Source organism: Trichophyton verrucosum (genome assembly GCF_000151505.1).
Source record: "Trichophyton verrucosum HKI 0517 chromosome Unknown contig00274_1.f1.exp, whole genome shotgun sequence".
Taxonomy (NCBI): Eukaryota; Fungi; Ascomycota; class Eurotiomycetes; order Onygenales; family Arthrodermataceae; genus Trichophyton; species Trichophyton verrucosum.
The window spans coordinates 1-16,887 of record NW_003315471.1 but is presented as its reverse complement, the minus strand read 5'-3'; the positions used below and the strand labels follow the sequence as shown (position 1 = coordinate 16,887).

The following is a 16,887-nucleotide window of genomic DNA, read 5'->3' as shown; positions in this document are numbered from 1 at the left end:
GAATTGACGGTGTGCTAACCCTTGTTCTGCAGGCTGCTATCTACAGCTTGACCGGGCTCAATGGCCGTCGCAAGGAACTCCCGATTGATTCCGAGTGCAACCCTCTGGCTGATCCATTGTATGAGTCCCGAAAAGCTTGGATATCACCGCGGCCTCCCTATTGACAGCATGGTCAATTATTAACAAATATTCTTCCCTAGCGTTACCTCCGTGGGGTCCGTGAAGTTGCCCCGCGGCGCCCTGTGCCAGTTCTATTCGTACGCCTTCCCTACAATATCCCATGAATAGTCTAGCCCCCTCCAAGCAAACACTAACAATCATCCAGGGATGAAAACTGCGAAACCAGCACTTCTATCGTCTCTTCTCGCAGTGTTCCAGATGCCTTTAAGCATGATGGCCGTCAGACTAAGAGCATCAAATGTCTCTATATCCCCGAGGAGGCTGAGAAGCCCGCTGAACAGGAAGACAGCGAGAGCGGATAGATGGCGCGTCCCTTCATTCAAGCCACAATGGGACTAATGTCCCTTGTCATATTATACTTCACTTCCCCTTTTATTTCTGTGTGTTGCACATGTAACAAACCAGTCACTCGTTTATGGACTTCATTTTCTACATAGCTATTTAATCTTAATCCTCGATTCGGTCTCTGAACTTCCTAAGAGTACGTTATCATTTTCTCCTTATCGTGTTTGACAGCCACGACCTTTGTAACTACTCATCAATGTCTTTGGAAGTTGCGCTGTGGGATAAATTTTTAGAAGTTTTCATCGTTCGAGGATTGATTTATTGATATCTCGCACCATAGTATTTGTACATCGAAAATTAAAACATAACATGATTGCTCCAGACACGCTAGAAAACGAACTGTCTCTCGACAGGTGGACCAAGCACCTCAATGAACGATCTAATATCTAAATGACTCGCGGAACATAATTCATCAAATAGTGGTATAAAATCAAATCTGCCGAATGTTTCATGGCTCTTTCTAACTTTCTAATATTCAACGTTGCTTGCACATGAGAAACTGGCGCCGGCCGGGCTATCATGAAGCGCTTTGCCGGACACATATAGACCAAGTCCGCACTATTTAACACATTATTAGTACTAACATCTAGACCAGCTTCGGAATTCGTGACTTAACACTTACAATTGTCGCACCAGCGACGAAAACAAAGGAGTTGAGGAAAGTGAGGAAGATTTTGCGTGGGGAGGAGAAGTATTTGCCCTTGTTGATGTATAGCCAGAACAAGCCGCTAAGGCCATCTGTTGAACCCATTATTAGCTGCTTATTCTCATATTGTAGAGCTAGATGGTTAAGCTGGATGGGGAGGAACTCACAAGTGAACCAACTGGCGAAAAGAGCAGTGATCAAACTGAGAAGGTTGTTGAAGACAGGGATAGCTTCGGCAATGATCCAGGCGATAACCCAGAGAACAACGGTAATAGCGACCCAGGTACCAAGGGAGAGGAAGGTTCGCTGTGACATCTTGTTGGTTCCACGGAAGATTCGGACGTAAAGATACTTGCTAGCGACGTGACCGTTGATCACACCAGCAATGACAATCTACAGAATTGTGTGTCAGCAATCAGTAATAGTGGAGGAAATTCAGGTTATTGCGACATACTGTTGGCATAGCGACTCCATATGCAACTTTTCGTAGGATTGGTCCCGTAGAGCCGAGGGCGGGGGAAGCAACATCCTTTCCGCCGTAGATATAGATAACAATAGCACTGACAGTGTATAGGGTCGTATTGCTTCCCTGAAGGAGGTAAAGAGCCTTGGGGTAGCCAGCAGGCTCCTTCAACTCAGAAATAAACCCGAAGAAGGCCACATGACCAGCTGCACATTTTATTAGCTTGGATCACAACACAAAGCATTAAGTACTCTCAAGGATGGAACGTACCATATGCAAAAACAATATTGCTGACAGCCAAAAAGGCGTGGTAAAGATCACTCTTGACGGTGATTTCAACTGCCTTTCCAGGATGCTGAATAGCGATTCCAATCATAGTGACGAACACGGCCGCCAGGATACTGATGAAAGCTAGAGGATAGTCAGTGGGCTGGTGATAGAGAGAAGCATATGAGCAGATAAAAACATACATGATATCGACAGCCAAGACACGTTCTTCAAGGTTCGCGGAAGCGCAAGGACTAAAGAAAGGATCATTCCGGCAACTCCGAAGACAATGCTGCATGTTCCATGATCGGTGAGGGTGTTCATCATGACGATGAACGTTAGGATATGACTTCCCATAATGAAGACCAGGAAGAGTAACTGGGCAGCTCCCAAGATTTCTCGCCCGATAGGGCCCATGAGGACTTCGCCGGCATCCGCCATGTTGTGGACATGAGGATATCTCATCTTAAACTGGCCGATTACATATCCGGTGTATGTGGCAAGGAGACCGAGACTTATTATAATGACTATAGCACTGTACAGCAAGTAGAGACACGTTAGTATAGTTTTTTAAGAGCTACAATAATGAGCGTGATGCTTACGGAACAATACCCAGCGCAGCGACCGCGGAGGGTAGAGAAAGAATTCCAAGAGATATCGTCTCAGCAATCATAACTAGGGCATTGTTAGCTATCAATAGAAGGCGGTCCAACCCAACAGCGGGAGTTCATACTCATTCCACATTGCCTGGATAGGTCGTTAGCGATCAGACTAGTTAAAAGAGTCATCATAGGTAGCTAGCTACTTACCACCACGTCATGACCTTATACTTGACGTCTGAAAATTCTTCATCTCCGAAAGGATCATTTTGGTAGGCTGGGAGATCTTTTGAGATCTCATTCTGCTCTTCATCGATGTTGTTGTTACGGAGGGAGATATCCTGATTGATCTTCTCCTCCGATTTCTGGTCTGTCGACATGGCGACGGTGTGTATGCCCTGTCCTGTCTATCTTTTCTCTCTGTGCGGGTTCGGTGTAAGAGAGAAAGGGAGAGAGAGAGAGACAGAGAGAGCTCTGTCAGTGTGAACGGGAGAGTGGTGGCCGTGTGTCTGCAACAAATGGAGAAAGTGGTCGGTTGAGGGTATGTCAAAAGAGGTGCAGACCGGCCACGGGGAGAAGGTGAGAGTCAAGAAGAAGAGGAATGGGAAAGATGTCGACATGCTCAGCCTTTTATTGAATCATCCACTCTTGCCCAAGCGGCAACAGGCTAACAGGCTTTCCCACTCTTGGGTTTTGGTAATTTTCAGTTTCCCCGGTTCTCCGTCGCCACGCACAACAAGAAAGTTATGGGAAGGTACAACGAGCCATCCCCCTCCCGGCTAGTTTGGAGTGAATGATGTAGATGGCTGGCCGCGCTGGCCAGTCTAAGTCGACTTTGGTCGAGCATCATGCGGGCCTGGTTCCTAGGCGAATCCACTATCCAGCGTTCGCTCCTTTTTCCAAGGATCATGTTGGATCAGGTTCGTCTGCGGTGTTAATTCCACTCTCCCGTTCCCCGGACGCTCCGGAGAACAATAGTAGAAGGCACGAAGAAGAGCCGATCAACCTGTCATCTGGCAGGGGGCACAAAACGCACCCAATAGCTGTACTGGGCAACTGGCTGACCATGCCCTGGGATCAATCGGGATTGCCTCCAGGAGTGGAGCTTGCTGTGAGCAAGGCGACGATCTGCTCCGGACGCTGACGTCCTGATGCAACCAGGGCTGACCAACAACTGTACCATCGCTCCACCGTCTCCGTGGGGCGCTGCAACAGTATTGCATCCTTCTCGAATAATATATGTCAGAGACGTGTGGAGCGAAGCGGGCCTTGTCTTCCCCAGGTGGTTGTCTCCGCATAGCACAGCGTGGTTATAGCCACACCATCACAACAGCACGTATACGTATCTGTATAGCTTCACATTTGCATCGTGCGCAGAAGTCGCTGTGTACACTGCATGTACAGAAGTTTGATAGAAGCTTCTTCCTGCGGCCGAAATAAAGGCGGCCGCGGCTCGGAAGCGCCTTGCCGAGCGGGAAGGCCAAGATAAGCTTTTTGCTTGGCTGAAGAGTTTTCGTGCATAAGGCGACGTTAGGCGAGGTTGGCGACGACGACGACAACTACTAGTACTATGTATACGACGACGACAACACAAGGCGAGCAGCGCCCAACAATAGTAAATATATTAGTAAAGCTGCAGTGTTTGTGATAGAGGACGTGTTATGGGGTGAGAGGCCAGGGCGATGGGAGATGAGATGGACTCCGTGGAGATTGTGGGTTGACGGGGAAGAGGATAGGGGGGGCTCAGGCATGGACATCGCTGCCCAGCTTGACTGCGCGGTGGACACTTGCTCGTGCCCCTGAGCCAACCACCACACAGCATGCCGGGTTGAGAGTGGAGGGCGCGCTGACTGATACTGTGGGCTCTAGATGCCGTGTGTTTGACCCCCAGGACCCCCGACAATCGTCGTCCTCTTCCCTTTTACGGTGTAGAGTATACATCAGTTTGTATGGGGAGGGTTGTCAGTAGTTATACATCCGGCCATCCCGGGCTTAACAGGCGGCTTTGAAATTGGCCAAAGAGCAGGGAGGCTTAATTGGAGAAAGAGAGATGCCATTTCCATTAGTTAAGATCTTCGAGAATTGTTTCTTCGTCTTCGTCTTTGTTTTGTTTGGGCTTGTTTTTTTTAATTTATCCCTCATCTCCATGATCTCCCTCAGCCCCTCCCCCAAGATAATCTGGTCTCTCCGCAGCTTCGTATTCAGCGACGAGGTCCATAACCACTTCTCGCGCTTCGTCAAACTCACCTAGCCCGTCTGCAAAGGGAGCTTCCTTTTTGTACTGCTCCAAAAAGGCGTTGCGTTTTCGCAGACGATCGTACTGGCTAACGATTCGTTTGAATAATGTCGCCACTGAGGTGTGATTGGCCAGCATCAAGCCACTGACTCGGTGCGTGTTCTGGAGATAAGGTGATTTCTTTGGGATAGCTACCTGTATGCTTGCCGGGCCCCAGGGTATGAACGAGGCCAGATGCCTCTCCCGGATGCGCAAAACTGACTTGTGGACATCGGTCTGGTCCGCCTCGCCCTGGATAATGTTAAGGATGCTGATATAGCAGCTTGATTTACCGGGTGTTATTGACATCATGCGGTTCTTAGGCTGGAGTAGCCTGCGCATCACGTCCAGCACCGTCGTCTTCCGCACAGTCTTGGCCTGCTCAACCTGATCGCCGGTGAATGGCGTGTATGAAGTAATCAGGAAGTGCGCACGCGGGATTGGAATGAGAGATGCTATCACGCTAACAAGGTCGTTATGCATATAACCTGGATACCGAAGGGTAGTTGTTGAAGCGGACATGACTGTGGAAACCTAATGCATGGGTTAGCTAGCCGGAAGTAAATATTTATCCTGGCGAGCGGTTTCGTCAGGCGTAAGAGAGGTTCACCAGCTGGTTCGTCTGTTGGAATGACGGCTCTTGCACGTGGAGCCTGTCTGCCGCAATTCTGGAGAGTGCTCCATTGTCCAGCACAACCTAAGCCATGCATCCCGCTGTTAGTTGCCTGTCTGATGCCGTGTCTGCATTTTGAGATAGCTGTTGATAGGCCGTTGCAAACTTACGACTGAATCTGCATTTTGCGTAAGCCTTCTCATAGTCAACAGGCTGTTATACGGGTTGACGACAACATCTGCAGCCTGCGTGTCAGGGAAGACGGAGTATGTCTGGATCAGTTTCTTTGGAAATCGGTCGTTCATTCGCTCGAGAATATAACTTCCGAGGCCAGAACCTGTTCCACCTGCAATGGAGTGAAGAAGCATGAAACCCTGGCAGAGTTAGCTATACCATCCGAACCACCCCGCCAAGTTCGATATCACTTACCTCCAGCGAGTCACTGCCATCTGCTTCTCGGTCAATCATGTCAAATATCTCCTCCTGCACCGTGTCGCCTGTGGCATAACCAGCTGCCCAATTGTTGCCCGCACCACTGCCATCTTTGCCTATAAAGAAGTTCTCTGGGTTGTATATGTTGCTGTACGGGCCATTCTGGATCGCGCTGAGGACCTACATAGCAGTTAGCCAGGCTCCTTCGATATTATACCCATTAGGATAACCCGTCGTCTCAGTCAGGACGTACTCTCGGCTCAAGATCGATTAATATGGCTCTGGGAATATAGCGAGTATCGTCACTCTATGTAGACCGTCCCTTAGCAATGTTATCCGTAGAAACCACCGCATCCTTCGTCCGACAGAGTAAATACCTGGTAGAAAAACACGTCTTTGCGGTCGCCTCCCTCTGTAGCAAACTCCTCTAGATTTCCATCCTGGTTGATACCGTGCTCCAGGCAGAGTTGCTGCCAGAACTGCGTCCCAACTGCAAGTAACCCATGTTAGAAGTCACACAACCCCAAATATCAGAAGATATCAGCTTGAACAGCGCAGTATAAAAGGCGTATCCAGTCTCTAGACAGCAGCGCATCCTTCTATCGGGCTTGTACGGTGTCGTCGGGGGGGCATTTGGGGGGCCTGGAGAGGGGTCGAACGGGGGGCTTTTAACGGCCGAACATACTGTTATTGCCACACTGGCCAGCCTGGATAGTGATTATTTCCCTGCAGAGACCAGAAATGTCAGTATATTGTTCATAATAAGACCGAAATCCATCGCCTGAAGAGCGTACCTGGGCATTGCTGTTGATTACATCGCTCTGCGGTTGTGGTTTTTCGCTGGAGAAACGCGACGCGCCGGCGGTTTTAACCTGCGGGCAAGCAACAACGTCAACCCAAGCAAACCACCACGCTGTACGACGGACTATTCGATGAAGATGGCTATTATTCACTCACTACAGCGACTATATTGACAGAGACTACTGACTTTTATATGACTAGAATGCTGAATATGCGATTATTGGCTGGCTAGCTACTACCGGCCTTACACTGCGCGAGCAAGACAGCAACGCCAGCAGCGGTTCCATCGACTACAACAACTCCCTGACTCTCGCCGAAGCCCTCAAGAACAGCTTCTTCCATCCCTGCCATGGCTGCGCACCCCATAGAAACCACCCGCAGCGACGGGCCTGCGCTGTCCTTCAGCCGTTCCGTCGCGCTCTTGATGCGGGACCTGACCAGCTCTGCTGGAGCGCTGTGCAATTCGCCAGCCGTGAGCCCCGTTGTCTCGACACCCGCGAATATCAAATCAGGATCACTTCCACGGGACTGTAGCATCTCCCTCGCCGCTATGTCAAGCTCTTCCTTCCACTCATCTGCCGTGGTGACGATTCCAAATTTGCCTGGAGCGTGCTGCTCAGCGAGGCCCGCGCTGTTTAAACCCGCGAAATATGCGCTCATCTCCACGCTCGCATCCATTATTCCAGTCACATACTGTCGCCGTCTTTGGAAAGATGCTTTTCCATCGGTAGATTCGCGTTGGAGCTTCTCGTTACGCTCGCCAATTGCTCTCCTCAGCATAGAAACCAGTGGATGAGGAGAGTAGCAGGCGACCAAGAAGGCGTCATACTCCCCTACCAACTCCCGGAGATGCGGGAAACAGTGCTCGGCAGACAGGGCTGATTGCCTCCCATTATTGATACTCGGTATGCCTTCCAGGATATTCCCTTCTTTTGAGACAGTGGGCTCCGTGGGGGCTGTAAAATAGTCAAATCGAACCGCCGAGAGTTCTCCCGAGAGCTCGCTTCCTCCACTATAGATTTCGGCAGCCGATTTACCCCTGAAATTTACCCCGTTGACTATCGGTTTAATGGCATCGGTCATATGAGCTGATGTGTTTGGGTTGATTATGAGGAACCGGTACCGGTGCTTGTCTTGCTCCATTTTCCAACCCCTATACAACAAAAAAAAAAAGAAAAAGAAAAAGAATCCGTTTATCAAGACGAGAGAAACAATCTGATGGATACTCGACGGTCGAGACCCTGAAATATGTGCCTGTTCCATCGGATCGTGGCCTATCTCTGACCGAAACTCCATAGATAACGACCAAACCCACTGCCGAGCTGGCCAGCGGAGTGGTTTCGGCCCACTTGAGACCCGATAGAGAAATACAACACACGCGAGCAAAATAAACAGCTATCCATGGAACTAGTTGCATTCGAATGTGGACGGGCTAACAACTAACTACTTAGCTAAATTATTATTACGCACTCTCCTTTGGTTTGAACAGAGCTGCCTGTGTGTCATAGGTATATTTCAGGTCCAGATGCCAATAATTCGCTGTGGTAGCCTTCGCAACCATCCAAGCCTCGTCGAGCGCAGCAACAACTTCATCCGGAAGCGGGCCTTTCTCTAGGTCATCCAGGTTCTGCTCAAGCTGTTCATAGCTACTCACGCCTATAATAACTCCGTCTTTGCCTTCTTTGATGTTCAGAGCAGAATGGTGCAGCATCCAGCGGAATGCAATCTCGACAAGACTTAGCTTGTGCTTTTCCGCCACCGGCTCGATAATCTTCAGGGCATCGAATGTGGCATCCTTGAAATATCTGCGTCGGTACAGCTCTCCGCCCGAATGAGTATTGCTGTAGCGGCCGTCTGCCGGGACGTCTGCCGTTTTATACTTGCCTGACAGAATTCCGCCGGCTAGCGGGTTGTAGACAACAATGTCCATCCCATATCGCTTGCAGCAGGGTATTAGCTCAGCTTCAATGGACCGGGCTGCGTTGCAGGAAGCAAATAATTAGTTTTCACCTTGAAGATCAGTCTTATCATAGGGTGTGAGCGAGCCACTTACTGATAGCATTATACATGCCCTGGTAGATTGTCGGCCGCACCCATCCTCGCTCGTTGCACATCGTAACTATCTCCGCTACCTCGAAAGCTGTGTAATTGCTCAATCCAAGCCGGACAAATTTTCCTTCCTTGTGCAGTTGATTGACTGCCTCCAGCGTTTCTGCAAACGGCACAGATCGGTCAGCAGCATGAAGATAGAAGATGTCAACGCAGTCCGTCTGCAGTTCCCTCAGGGACTCCTCGAGTTTGGCCCGGACCTTCTCCCCCTTGTGATCACCGGGAGTCCGAGGATACCATTTCGTCGCCAGCGTGAGACCGCGAGCTTTCCAGCCAGCCTGGGCAGTGAAAGCTTCCTGTTTCCCGCCAACATACACCCGTGCAGTGTCGACTTCGAAGTGCCCTTTGCTCATGAAGAGATCGAGACATTTCTTGAACTCATCGATGCTTGTTATCCGGGCCATAGCCTTCTCATCAGGGCCAAATGTCATGAGCCCCAGGATCACCCGGGGAACTTCCGGTACTACCAACATGGCTGTGGTTGGGTAGGCTGTTGTTCAGAGTTGGTGTTTAGCTTGACGGCCCTTTCGATAGGGGATGGATATTGAGGAAAGGCGGGGTGTTTTATAACCTTTGCCGCGGCTATATACTCTGCCTGAGTTCTGGTTTATTCGAAGTTCGCCGTTGCTCGAATGAATTACTAATTGTTATTATGTATTTAGTTCTTTGGCTTTCGCAAGAGCTCCTTGCTAAAGAATTGGTCGTAGCGATCTCTCAGTATCAGGACGTCGACCTGAGACAAAGCACTCTCCGAATCTGTCAACCACGAATGGTGGTACCTTCTGGGGATGCTGTTGACTATATATTGCGCAATATTGACGGTCGAACGGACGTTAAGCAGTTAACTAGCTATATGATATGTATGAGGGCGCTGCAGCAGCGATATAGCTGGAGTGACGTCATTCCCTCACAGGCAGTCCATAAGTACTCAAAGGCACAGCCCCAGGCCGGAAGATAGGAGGACAAAAGCAGGAGGCTGCTCGTTGTCCGATAACTACGACTTGCTCAATGGAGTACGAGTCTCACGTATCCATACTTTGTGCCAGTCAGTATCCTGCTTCCTGGTGGCGGGTGTAACGTGTCTGCGATGTCCCCTGGCCAAGTGCTTGGTTACCCTTATTGGACGCCATAGCTAGCCCCTGTGCGAGGGCACTATCCACGGTCGCAGTTATATAGACCTATAGACGTCTATATTTGCTGTCATGGTCGCTATAAAATAACGGGGGGTCTGGCGAGCCCCTGACCGCTGCTGGCCTGGTGATGGCCAGTGTCTCCTGAGCAGTACCTCTCAACCATGCGGCCCACCACGCGGTCAACCAGACACATACAGCAGCGGCATGACAAGCCAACGGCCTCAACAGGAACAGGACCAACTATAGACAGAGAGGGGGAAGCAAGCCAGGCAGACACTCTTGCTCAGCTATCATAGAACTAGCGAAGAGAATGCGCTTTCTTTGCTCTTTAATTGCGCTTGGAGACACGTAGACTTACTAAGCAAAAAGGGGGCGAAACTCCTTCAAATTTCGTATTTCCGTCATCGTCAACTGTCACAAAAAGGACACGGAAGACGCTGAGAAAGGACGGAAGCAGAAAGGGAGGATGCTCATGTGTCTCTGCAACTGAATACTATACTGCTATATCAGCATCACGCGTGCTACGTTCCGCCTGCCTCCCATACGCCGGAGGCACACTGCAATTAATTTGGCCCGTTGGCTGTTCTGCGCAACCATCCGATGTTACTGGTGCTTCACGACCGGACGTGAGCCGCAAGGCCAGCAGCCTATCAAGCGAAGAGAAGAGACGGACAGGGCAAAGCTGAGTGCCCAAGAGACAGACCTACAAAAAGAGAGTCGACAGGAGATCTGTTTCCCTTTCGAAGGAGCCCGCATGGATGTCACCACAAAGCTTTAGCCAGGCAGCTCATCATTCTCACACTCCACGGGACGAAGACCAGTTCAACAGTTCTACTTCCGAACGGCGCAGCTCGCTTTCTCGACGTCGAGCGGCAGCAGCAGGACCAAGCAATATCTCGTCCAGCACTGACATTCGGCTGCGGGAGTTGAAACCGGCGAATAAGTCTACCACGCTCTTTTCCGCCGACGACGGGCATACCAAGTCATCTTACACTTCAGCAGAGGAGGATTCGGATGGAGACATGGCAATCGGACGCCCCAGCATGCAGCGTCCGGGTGAGAGCCGATCCAAGGTGCCGCTCTTGAAGGGCGATAGCCGTGGACGGTCTGCGAGCGTCGGCCCGGCTAGCATGGAAGAAGGACGGCCATCTCTGTCTCGAGCACGGCCGAGTTTTAGAAGCAAAAGTCCGGATTTTGGAGCAAAGAATGCCACAAGGAAGAAATATATTATTGCTGCCTTTGCATTGTTCATCAGTCTTATCAGCTTTACAGTGCAGACCCAGACTGCCGTTAATATCCAGCAGGAATTGGGATGGAATAAACCATATTGCATGCTGTGAGTTGTCATCTTATTTTATTTTATTTTTTATGTACCTCCCTCCCTTAATCCCGATGGTTACACCTTTTACGTCTTCCTTCCTATTAGCTGTATAAGGCTCGAGGATGCTAATGGTTTGTCCGGCGATGATATAGTTACCTTACACATGGCTCGTGGATTTTCCTATGGCCGGTCCAGCTGCTTGTTCTTCGAATTCAAAAGAGACATCTCACATGGTCTGCATTCTGGCGTAAACATGTTTATATCCTACAGACAACGGCACAGATGGTTGAGACTCAGGAACTGCATCTCACCACCCGCCAGTCGAACAAGTCTCCGGTCCCTTACATGGTCAGGACGACAGTCTTCGTGGCATTGGCTCTCACCATAGCAGGAGGATCCTGGTACGTTGCCGTTGACCTGACCACCAGCAGTGACCTGACTGCAATCTACAATTGTTCCGCCTTTTTTGCCTATGCATTCTCCATCCCGCTACTCAATGACAAACTACGATTCGATAAAGTCTTTTCTGTCGGTGTAGCTATCGTTGGCGTCATTATTATTGCATACGGCCCCGGTGGTCCTCCGGAAGGTACCCCTGCGGGAGACGCAGAGACCCTCAAAGCATCTAACAGGGCGTTGGGTAATATTATTATTGGCGTTGGCAGTGTTCTTTATGGGCTGTACGAGGTTTTGTTTAAACGGTTTGCTTGCCCGCCGGAAGGGACAAGCTCGGGTCGCGGCGTCATATTTGCAAATACTTTCGGGAGCATGATCGGTTTATTTACACTTCTCGTTCTTTGGATTCCTCTACCCATCTTCCATCTCCTTGGTTTGGAAACCTTCCAGCTGCCACGGGGAGAAACTGCGTGGCTCCTTATCATATCCACCCTCTCAAATGCCAGTAAGTATAAGTCCCCTTCTGCCATTATCTTTGCCACGGGTATACTAACTAAGTATCCTCCAGCTTTCTCGGGATCATTCTTAGTTCTTATCTCTCTCACCTCCCCAGTCCTCTCGTCTGTCGCAGCACTTCTCACCATTTTCCTGGTTACCCTCGTTGATTGGAAATTCAATCACAAAGCACTCGGTTTCACATCTATCGTTGGCGGTATCTTGATCACTGTTGCCTTCCTGCTTTTAAGCTGGAGCACATACCGTGAACTAGACGAGGAACGAAGGAAGCGAATGGAAGACGAAGGCCCAGACTCCGAGTCTGACGAATGAATTACCAACTCATGATAGGGGCGACGTATAATTTTAGGGCTCACTCTTATTCCCCCTTTTCCTGGTGTTTTCTTCATCCGTTTTTACATTGACATATTATAGATTTCACTCGGTCTCTGGACTTTTTTTTCATTCACTTGTAAAAATAACTTTTGAAACATGTTTATATGGTTGATTACTTGGCTCCTGAAGCCGGAAACTATGGGTGGAATTCTAATATATTTTCAACTCTCTATTTCTTCCATGCTAAATTGTCCCTGTAGACTGCTAACACCAAGACGACAATGTTTACTCCGTAACGTATTTTCTTCTCGGTGGCTGGCCCCAACAGAAAAGCGGAAGAGGCAACACAAAATGCATTTGAATACGGTTGATGTTGTGATATTGAGGGATGTTTAAATCGACACGAAAATACTAGTCCATGAGAAGGCAAGCGAGGCTATATTTTAATTTGGTCATAAAGTACGTACTCCGGAGAGCTAGGTCTAGTCTTTGTATATGCTGGTTTATCTAGGGCCCAACTTCTCCAGGGCCCTCGGGCCCTGTTCCTCCCATTCCTGTTTTGAGATCCACATGTTGTCCTTGTCGGCGAGCTATAGAGTTGGTTAGTTTGAATTACTCTAAAAATTTCAATTGGCGGCGTCTACACTTACCAGATTTGCAAGTACCGCACCTCCAAGGAAGACCATATGTCGTCTTCGTGGGGGATCTTCGATTCGCGGTTTAAATTTCTATTTAGGTGTTAGTAACCAGCGATAAACAAAACTGGGGGAAGAATATATGCAGTCTTACGTCTAGCCGCTCGGGGTCGCCATGTAGATTTCTGGTTAACCATAGCTGCTTCAACTCCTTTTCTAATCGGGACGGTAGGCCAGGGTACATGCTACTACCGCCGCTAAGAACAATAGCCTTGTACAAGCTGCTTCTCACATCCACGTCGGCAGCTTGTATGGTGTTAAATAATAGTTCGGCAATACCCGGTTGGTCAACATCGACAAGGTGTGGCTGGAACAGACACTCGGGCGCCTCGAAGCGTTCGCTTCCGACCCTTATAACTCGGCCATCGGGGAGAGTGTATGATTCCACCAGCACAGTAGTGTCTTCAGAGAGGCGCTTGTCCAGCTCCAAGTCGTACGAGACGTAGCAAAGCTTCTCTTTAATTTGGCGTACGGTTTCAAAGTCTGCTGTGCGGTTGAGGGCATAGCCTCGACGAAGGAGAAGTGCAATAAGGTTACGGGTGACATCTCGACCGGCAACGTCGAGACGACGGGTCAAATGGTTGAGGACTGTGGACTCGTAGACCGGAATAACGTGAGTTACACCATCACCAGAATCCACAACGACACCGCTGCTCAGTCCTAGTATTACAGTGCATCAGCATTCGGCCATGACCAGAGCAGGAATTGCATATGGAAGCACACCTTGGGCATAGAGCGCTAGGACAGCCTGGATGGCAACGTATACGCCGCCAAAGTTGTATCCTTCAAACATGGTCTCACACATCTTCTCTCGGTTTCTAAGAGGGTTCATTGGAGGTTCAGTCAAGAGGATCTTTCGGCCTGTGGGATCAATCTTCATCTTGTCATAAAAGGTGAAGTTCCATAGATGCTGCATATCTTCCCAGTTCTTCACAATTCCGTTTTCCATCTAATCAAACCAGATGTTAGAAGTGGACCAGGCAGCAACAGTAATCACAACCGAGGCGGGTGTTTGTGCTCGTACAGGGTAGGAGATCTGAAGCATAGATCTGGCGGCAGCGGCCTCATCTCCACACATAATATCCTTGACTACTATGTCACCAGCCTGTTCTTCCGTTCGCAAGATTGGGCGTCCGACTATCGAGGGGAACTGGTGTTCTGGGAAGTTCTGGTGATGCGGGGAGATATACAATTAGCAACCACTCTTCTCCCAGATCAATGGATGGTGTCTCGCGGGGGTTTCTACCTGCGCGGCATATCCAACTTTCAAGAAACCCGTTCCGCCATCGAGGACTAGAATGTACCGTAGTTAGCAGCTGAAACTATATATCGATGCATGAGGAGGGGATAAGGTACCGATTGGAGGCTCCGCCATCTTCTGTAGAATATGAGGTGAGGATGAGCGCTTCTTCCGGAAGCCTGTTGTCTCGTAGAGAGAGCCTCGAAACAGTGAATATCAATGCAGAACTGCCCTCCCTGGGTTGTTTGTTCTCGCTGTCTGATCGTGTGAACGCCCGCGATGTTTGAACTTGAAGTTGTTGCGTAGTTCGTTGCGTTGCCGCCCGATCGGGTTTAGCGCGGTTTTTCCCTATATATAAAACTCGCGGAACTACCGTACAGACTACAAGAGGGGGAGTTATTACTCTAGACATTTTTTTTTTTTTTAGATTGTGAGTATTGGGCTGGGTTAAGGCGGATAGCAGGCTACAAGTATGCTTAATAGATATCTATCAACTCCAAAGCGACGCCGTACCTTCGGTTGTATCAATGTCTGACTATCACTGCTGTATATACTCCATAGACATGCTGAACTTCTCAGAAATCAAACGGCGAACCCCAACTCCCCCGCTGAAAGCATCTGAATGATATATAAAGGAAAAAAGAAAAAGTCCCAAGTAGACTACCGGAAGGAATATAAGAGTACAAAGGTCAACCGCTACTCCGGTTCTTGTGTTGGGAATTCGACTCGGGAACGATCCTGGTTGTGTCGACTAGATGAGGATATGTGGTTGCAAAAAGCGTTCCCAGAGACCAGTTATTCAGGTCACGCAAGTGCCGTTCAAAGACTGGATTTATTATCAGCTCATCTGAGTCATTAGTGGCAAGAAGGGTGTCGGTGGGTTCATAAGGCCAGTTGAGGCTGAGCCCCGTGGTGTAAGGAATAAACCAGTTGGAGAAGTCATAGTCCGCATACGAAGCAACCATTCGGTCCCGCATACGGGGCCAGGGTAAGTAGTCAATCCAGGCCGCGTGGGGAGTTACAATTTGTGATGTCCGTGGTGTCATCCACTCAGGCAGACGGTCGTAATTCTCACGAGTTGGGTATATTTGCCACCTCATCAGGAGGAACATGACATACAGAACTGCAACTTGCTCTGGGAGGTTCGAGATATTTGGGAATTTGCTGAGAATATCGGTGAATACTTTTGAAAGAGGATGTGAATAGATTCCTTTGGCCGGGTTTAGCAAAGAAGAGACACTGGGGTAAGGAGGGCCGACAAGCTGCTTGTTTGGAACACCCTCGGCTGCTTCTCGCTGGCGGGTACGAAGGAAATCAAGGAGAATGCCATCCAAGGGACAAGTAGGCTCAACATTCCGGATGGGTATCGAATACGGACACATGTTTGAATCTCCATATGAGGGGGTGTTCAAGCGGTTATTATACGACAGGGGTCCGTTGGCGGAAGAAGAACCAACACCAATACGGAAGTCGTTTACTTTGGGAACATTCTGCGTTGAATCCAAGAGAAAATTCAACCCCAGTCTCTCGCCATTTCCCGAAAGCTCTAAGTTATGCGTAAGGTTACGCTTCTGGTAGTCGAAGAGCTGGTTATGCGGTGGCCATGCGTTATCAGCATTGTGAGAGGTGGGTGCATTCTGCTGCCAGCTTTGCCGATGGCCGTGCGCCTGGCTGGAGGCTGACGGTGACGGGCTAACGCTTGTTGCAGGAGAGCTTGTATAGGCACCAGGGCCGCCGTTTGTAGATTCCACGCTCACGGGGTTCCGTAGACGTCGGTCGGATGGCTCACCCTGGGGTGCCTGCTGCTGAGAGCCTGCGTAGTCTGACTGTGGCGGCGGAGTTGGAGGTATATCTGCATTGGCAACGGAATTGGGTCTGTGGACTCTCGTGGAAGGAACGTCGTTGTGAGGACTCAAAGGCGGTATTGTCGACGTGAGAGGCCCTGAATGATGATTGAGGATCGGCTGGAGGGTCGCCATGACAGAGGCAAGTCTTCGCTTGATTTCATTGTTCTCTGCCTGTAGTATGTGTTTCTGTCGTAGGGCTTCTTGGAGATCCTGATATGGTTGTAACGAGGTCAGTTCACGCACCCTCTGCTCCAGCAACTCGATCTGTGTCCGCGTCCGCTTTCGAATAGCCCGCTGCGCCTCTCGGTCATTCGCCCGTTTCTTCGCGAGCTGTTCCGCCGTGAGGTTAGCGACTCCTCGTGAGGACGTGCTCGCTCGTTTCTTGCCAGGCATCGCTGGCTCTGCTGGCGCTGTCGTTGGTGCTGTAGCCGCCGTAGCACCAACCCCCGATCCAGAAGCCGAACCAGAACCGAGACCAGATGCAGATCCGGGGGAAGCTACGCATTCCTGCTTCACCGAGGGCGAGTCGCAGGCCGACACCGTCTCCGAGCCAGGTGACACTTGTCCAGCCATGGTGATTCTTTGATCCTTCGTCGTGACGTAGGGCTGTCACTTGCGTTCATCCGCTGTCTTCCCCCGCGGCCAACGAGAATGCATGTAACGACGGGGTTAGATGCGTAACGCGCGACTGGCT

At 49.9% G+C, this 16,887-nt stretch overlaps 7 protein-coding genes across 7 annotated transcripts; 1 reads left to right on the top strand and 6 right to left on the bottom strand.

Moving 5' to 3' along the window:
- Window positions 1-1,111: 1,111 nt before the first annotated feature.
- Window positions 1,112-2,574, bottom strand: TRV_03229 (neutral amino acid permease, putative; the record flags this gene model as incomplete). The annotated part of the gene is made up of 5 exons (XM_003022596.1): window positions 1,112-1,564; window positions 1,626-1,840; window positions 1,905-2,045; window positions 2,105-2,436; window positions 2,504-2,574. 5 exons carry the CDS (start codon window positions 2,572-2,574, stop codon window positions 1,112-1,114), a joined length of 1,212 nt encoding a protein of 403 aa, XP_003022642.1.
- A 132-nt stretch (window positions 2,575-2,706) lies between these two features.
- On the bottom strand, window positions 2,707-2,880 carry TRV_03228 (uncharacterized protein; the record flags this gene model as incomplete). Its single annotated transcript, XM_003022595.1, has 1 exon — window positions 2,707-2,880. One exon carries the CDS (start codon window positions 2,878-2,880, stop codon window positions 2,707-2,709), a length of 174 nt encoding a protein of 57 aa, XP_003022641.1.
- A 1,751-nt stretch (window positions 2,881-4,631) lies between these two features.
- TRV_03227 (uncharacterized protein) lies at window positions 4,632-5,297 on the bottom strand (the record flags this gene model as incomplete). The annotated part of the gene is made up of 1 exon (XM_003022594.1): window positions 4,632-5,297. One exon carries the CDS (start codon window positions 5,295-5,297, stop codon window positions 4,632-4,634), a length of 666 nt encoding a protein of 221 aa, XP_003022640.1.
- A 195-nt stretch (window positions 5,298-5,492) lies between these two features.
- TRV_03226 (aryl-alcohol dehydrogenase Aad14, putative) lies at window positions 5,493-9,203 on the bottom strand (the record flags this gene model as incomplete). The annotated part of the gene is made up of 7 exons (XM_003022593.1): window positions 5,493-5,762; window positions 5,818-6,000; window positions 6,198-6,310; window positions 6,506-6,745; window positions 6,870-7,895; window positions 8,092-8,598; window positions 8,675-9,203. 7 exons carry the CDS (start codon window positions 9,201-9,203, stop codon window positions 5,493-5,495), a joined length of 2,868 nt encoding a protein of 955 aa, XP_003022639.1.
- Window positions 9,204-10,621: 1,418 nt separating this feature from the next.
- Window positions 10,622-12,408, top strand: TRV_03225 (uncharacterized protein; the record flags this gene model as incomplete). The annotated part of the gene is made up of 2 exons (XM_003022592.1): window positions 10,622-11,199; window positions 11,337-12,408. 2 exons carry the CDS (start codon window positions 10,622-10,624, stop codon window positions 12,406-12,408), a joined length of 1,650 nt encoding a protein of 549 aa, XP_003022638.1.
- A 506-nt stretch (window positions 12,409-12,914) lies between these two features.
- On the bottom strand, window positions 12,915-14,055 carry TRV_03224 (uncharacterized protein; the record flags this gene model as incomplete). Its single annotated transcript, XM_003022591.1, has 3 exons — window positions 12,915-13,001; window positions 13,201-13,766; window positions 13,830-14,055. The coding sequence occupies 3 exons, from the start codon at window positions 14,053-14,055 to the stop codon at window positions 12,915-12,917; spliced, it is 879 nt and encodes a 292-aa protein (XP_003022637.1).
- Window positions 14,056-15,035: 980 nt separating this feature from the next.
- Window positions 15,036-16,586, bottom strand: TRV_03223 (uncharacterized protein; the record flags this gene model as incomplete). Its single annotated transcript, XM_003022590.1, has 1 exon — window positions 15,036-16,586. One exon carries the CDS (start codon window positions 16,584-16,586, stop codon window positions 15,036-15,038), a length of 1,551 nt encoding a protein of 516 aa, XP_003022636.1.
- Window positions 16,587-16,887: the final 301 nt, after the last annotated feature.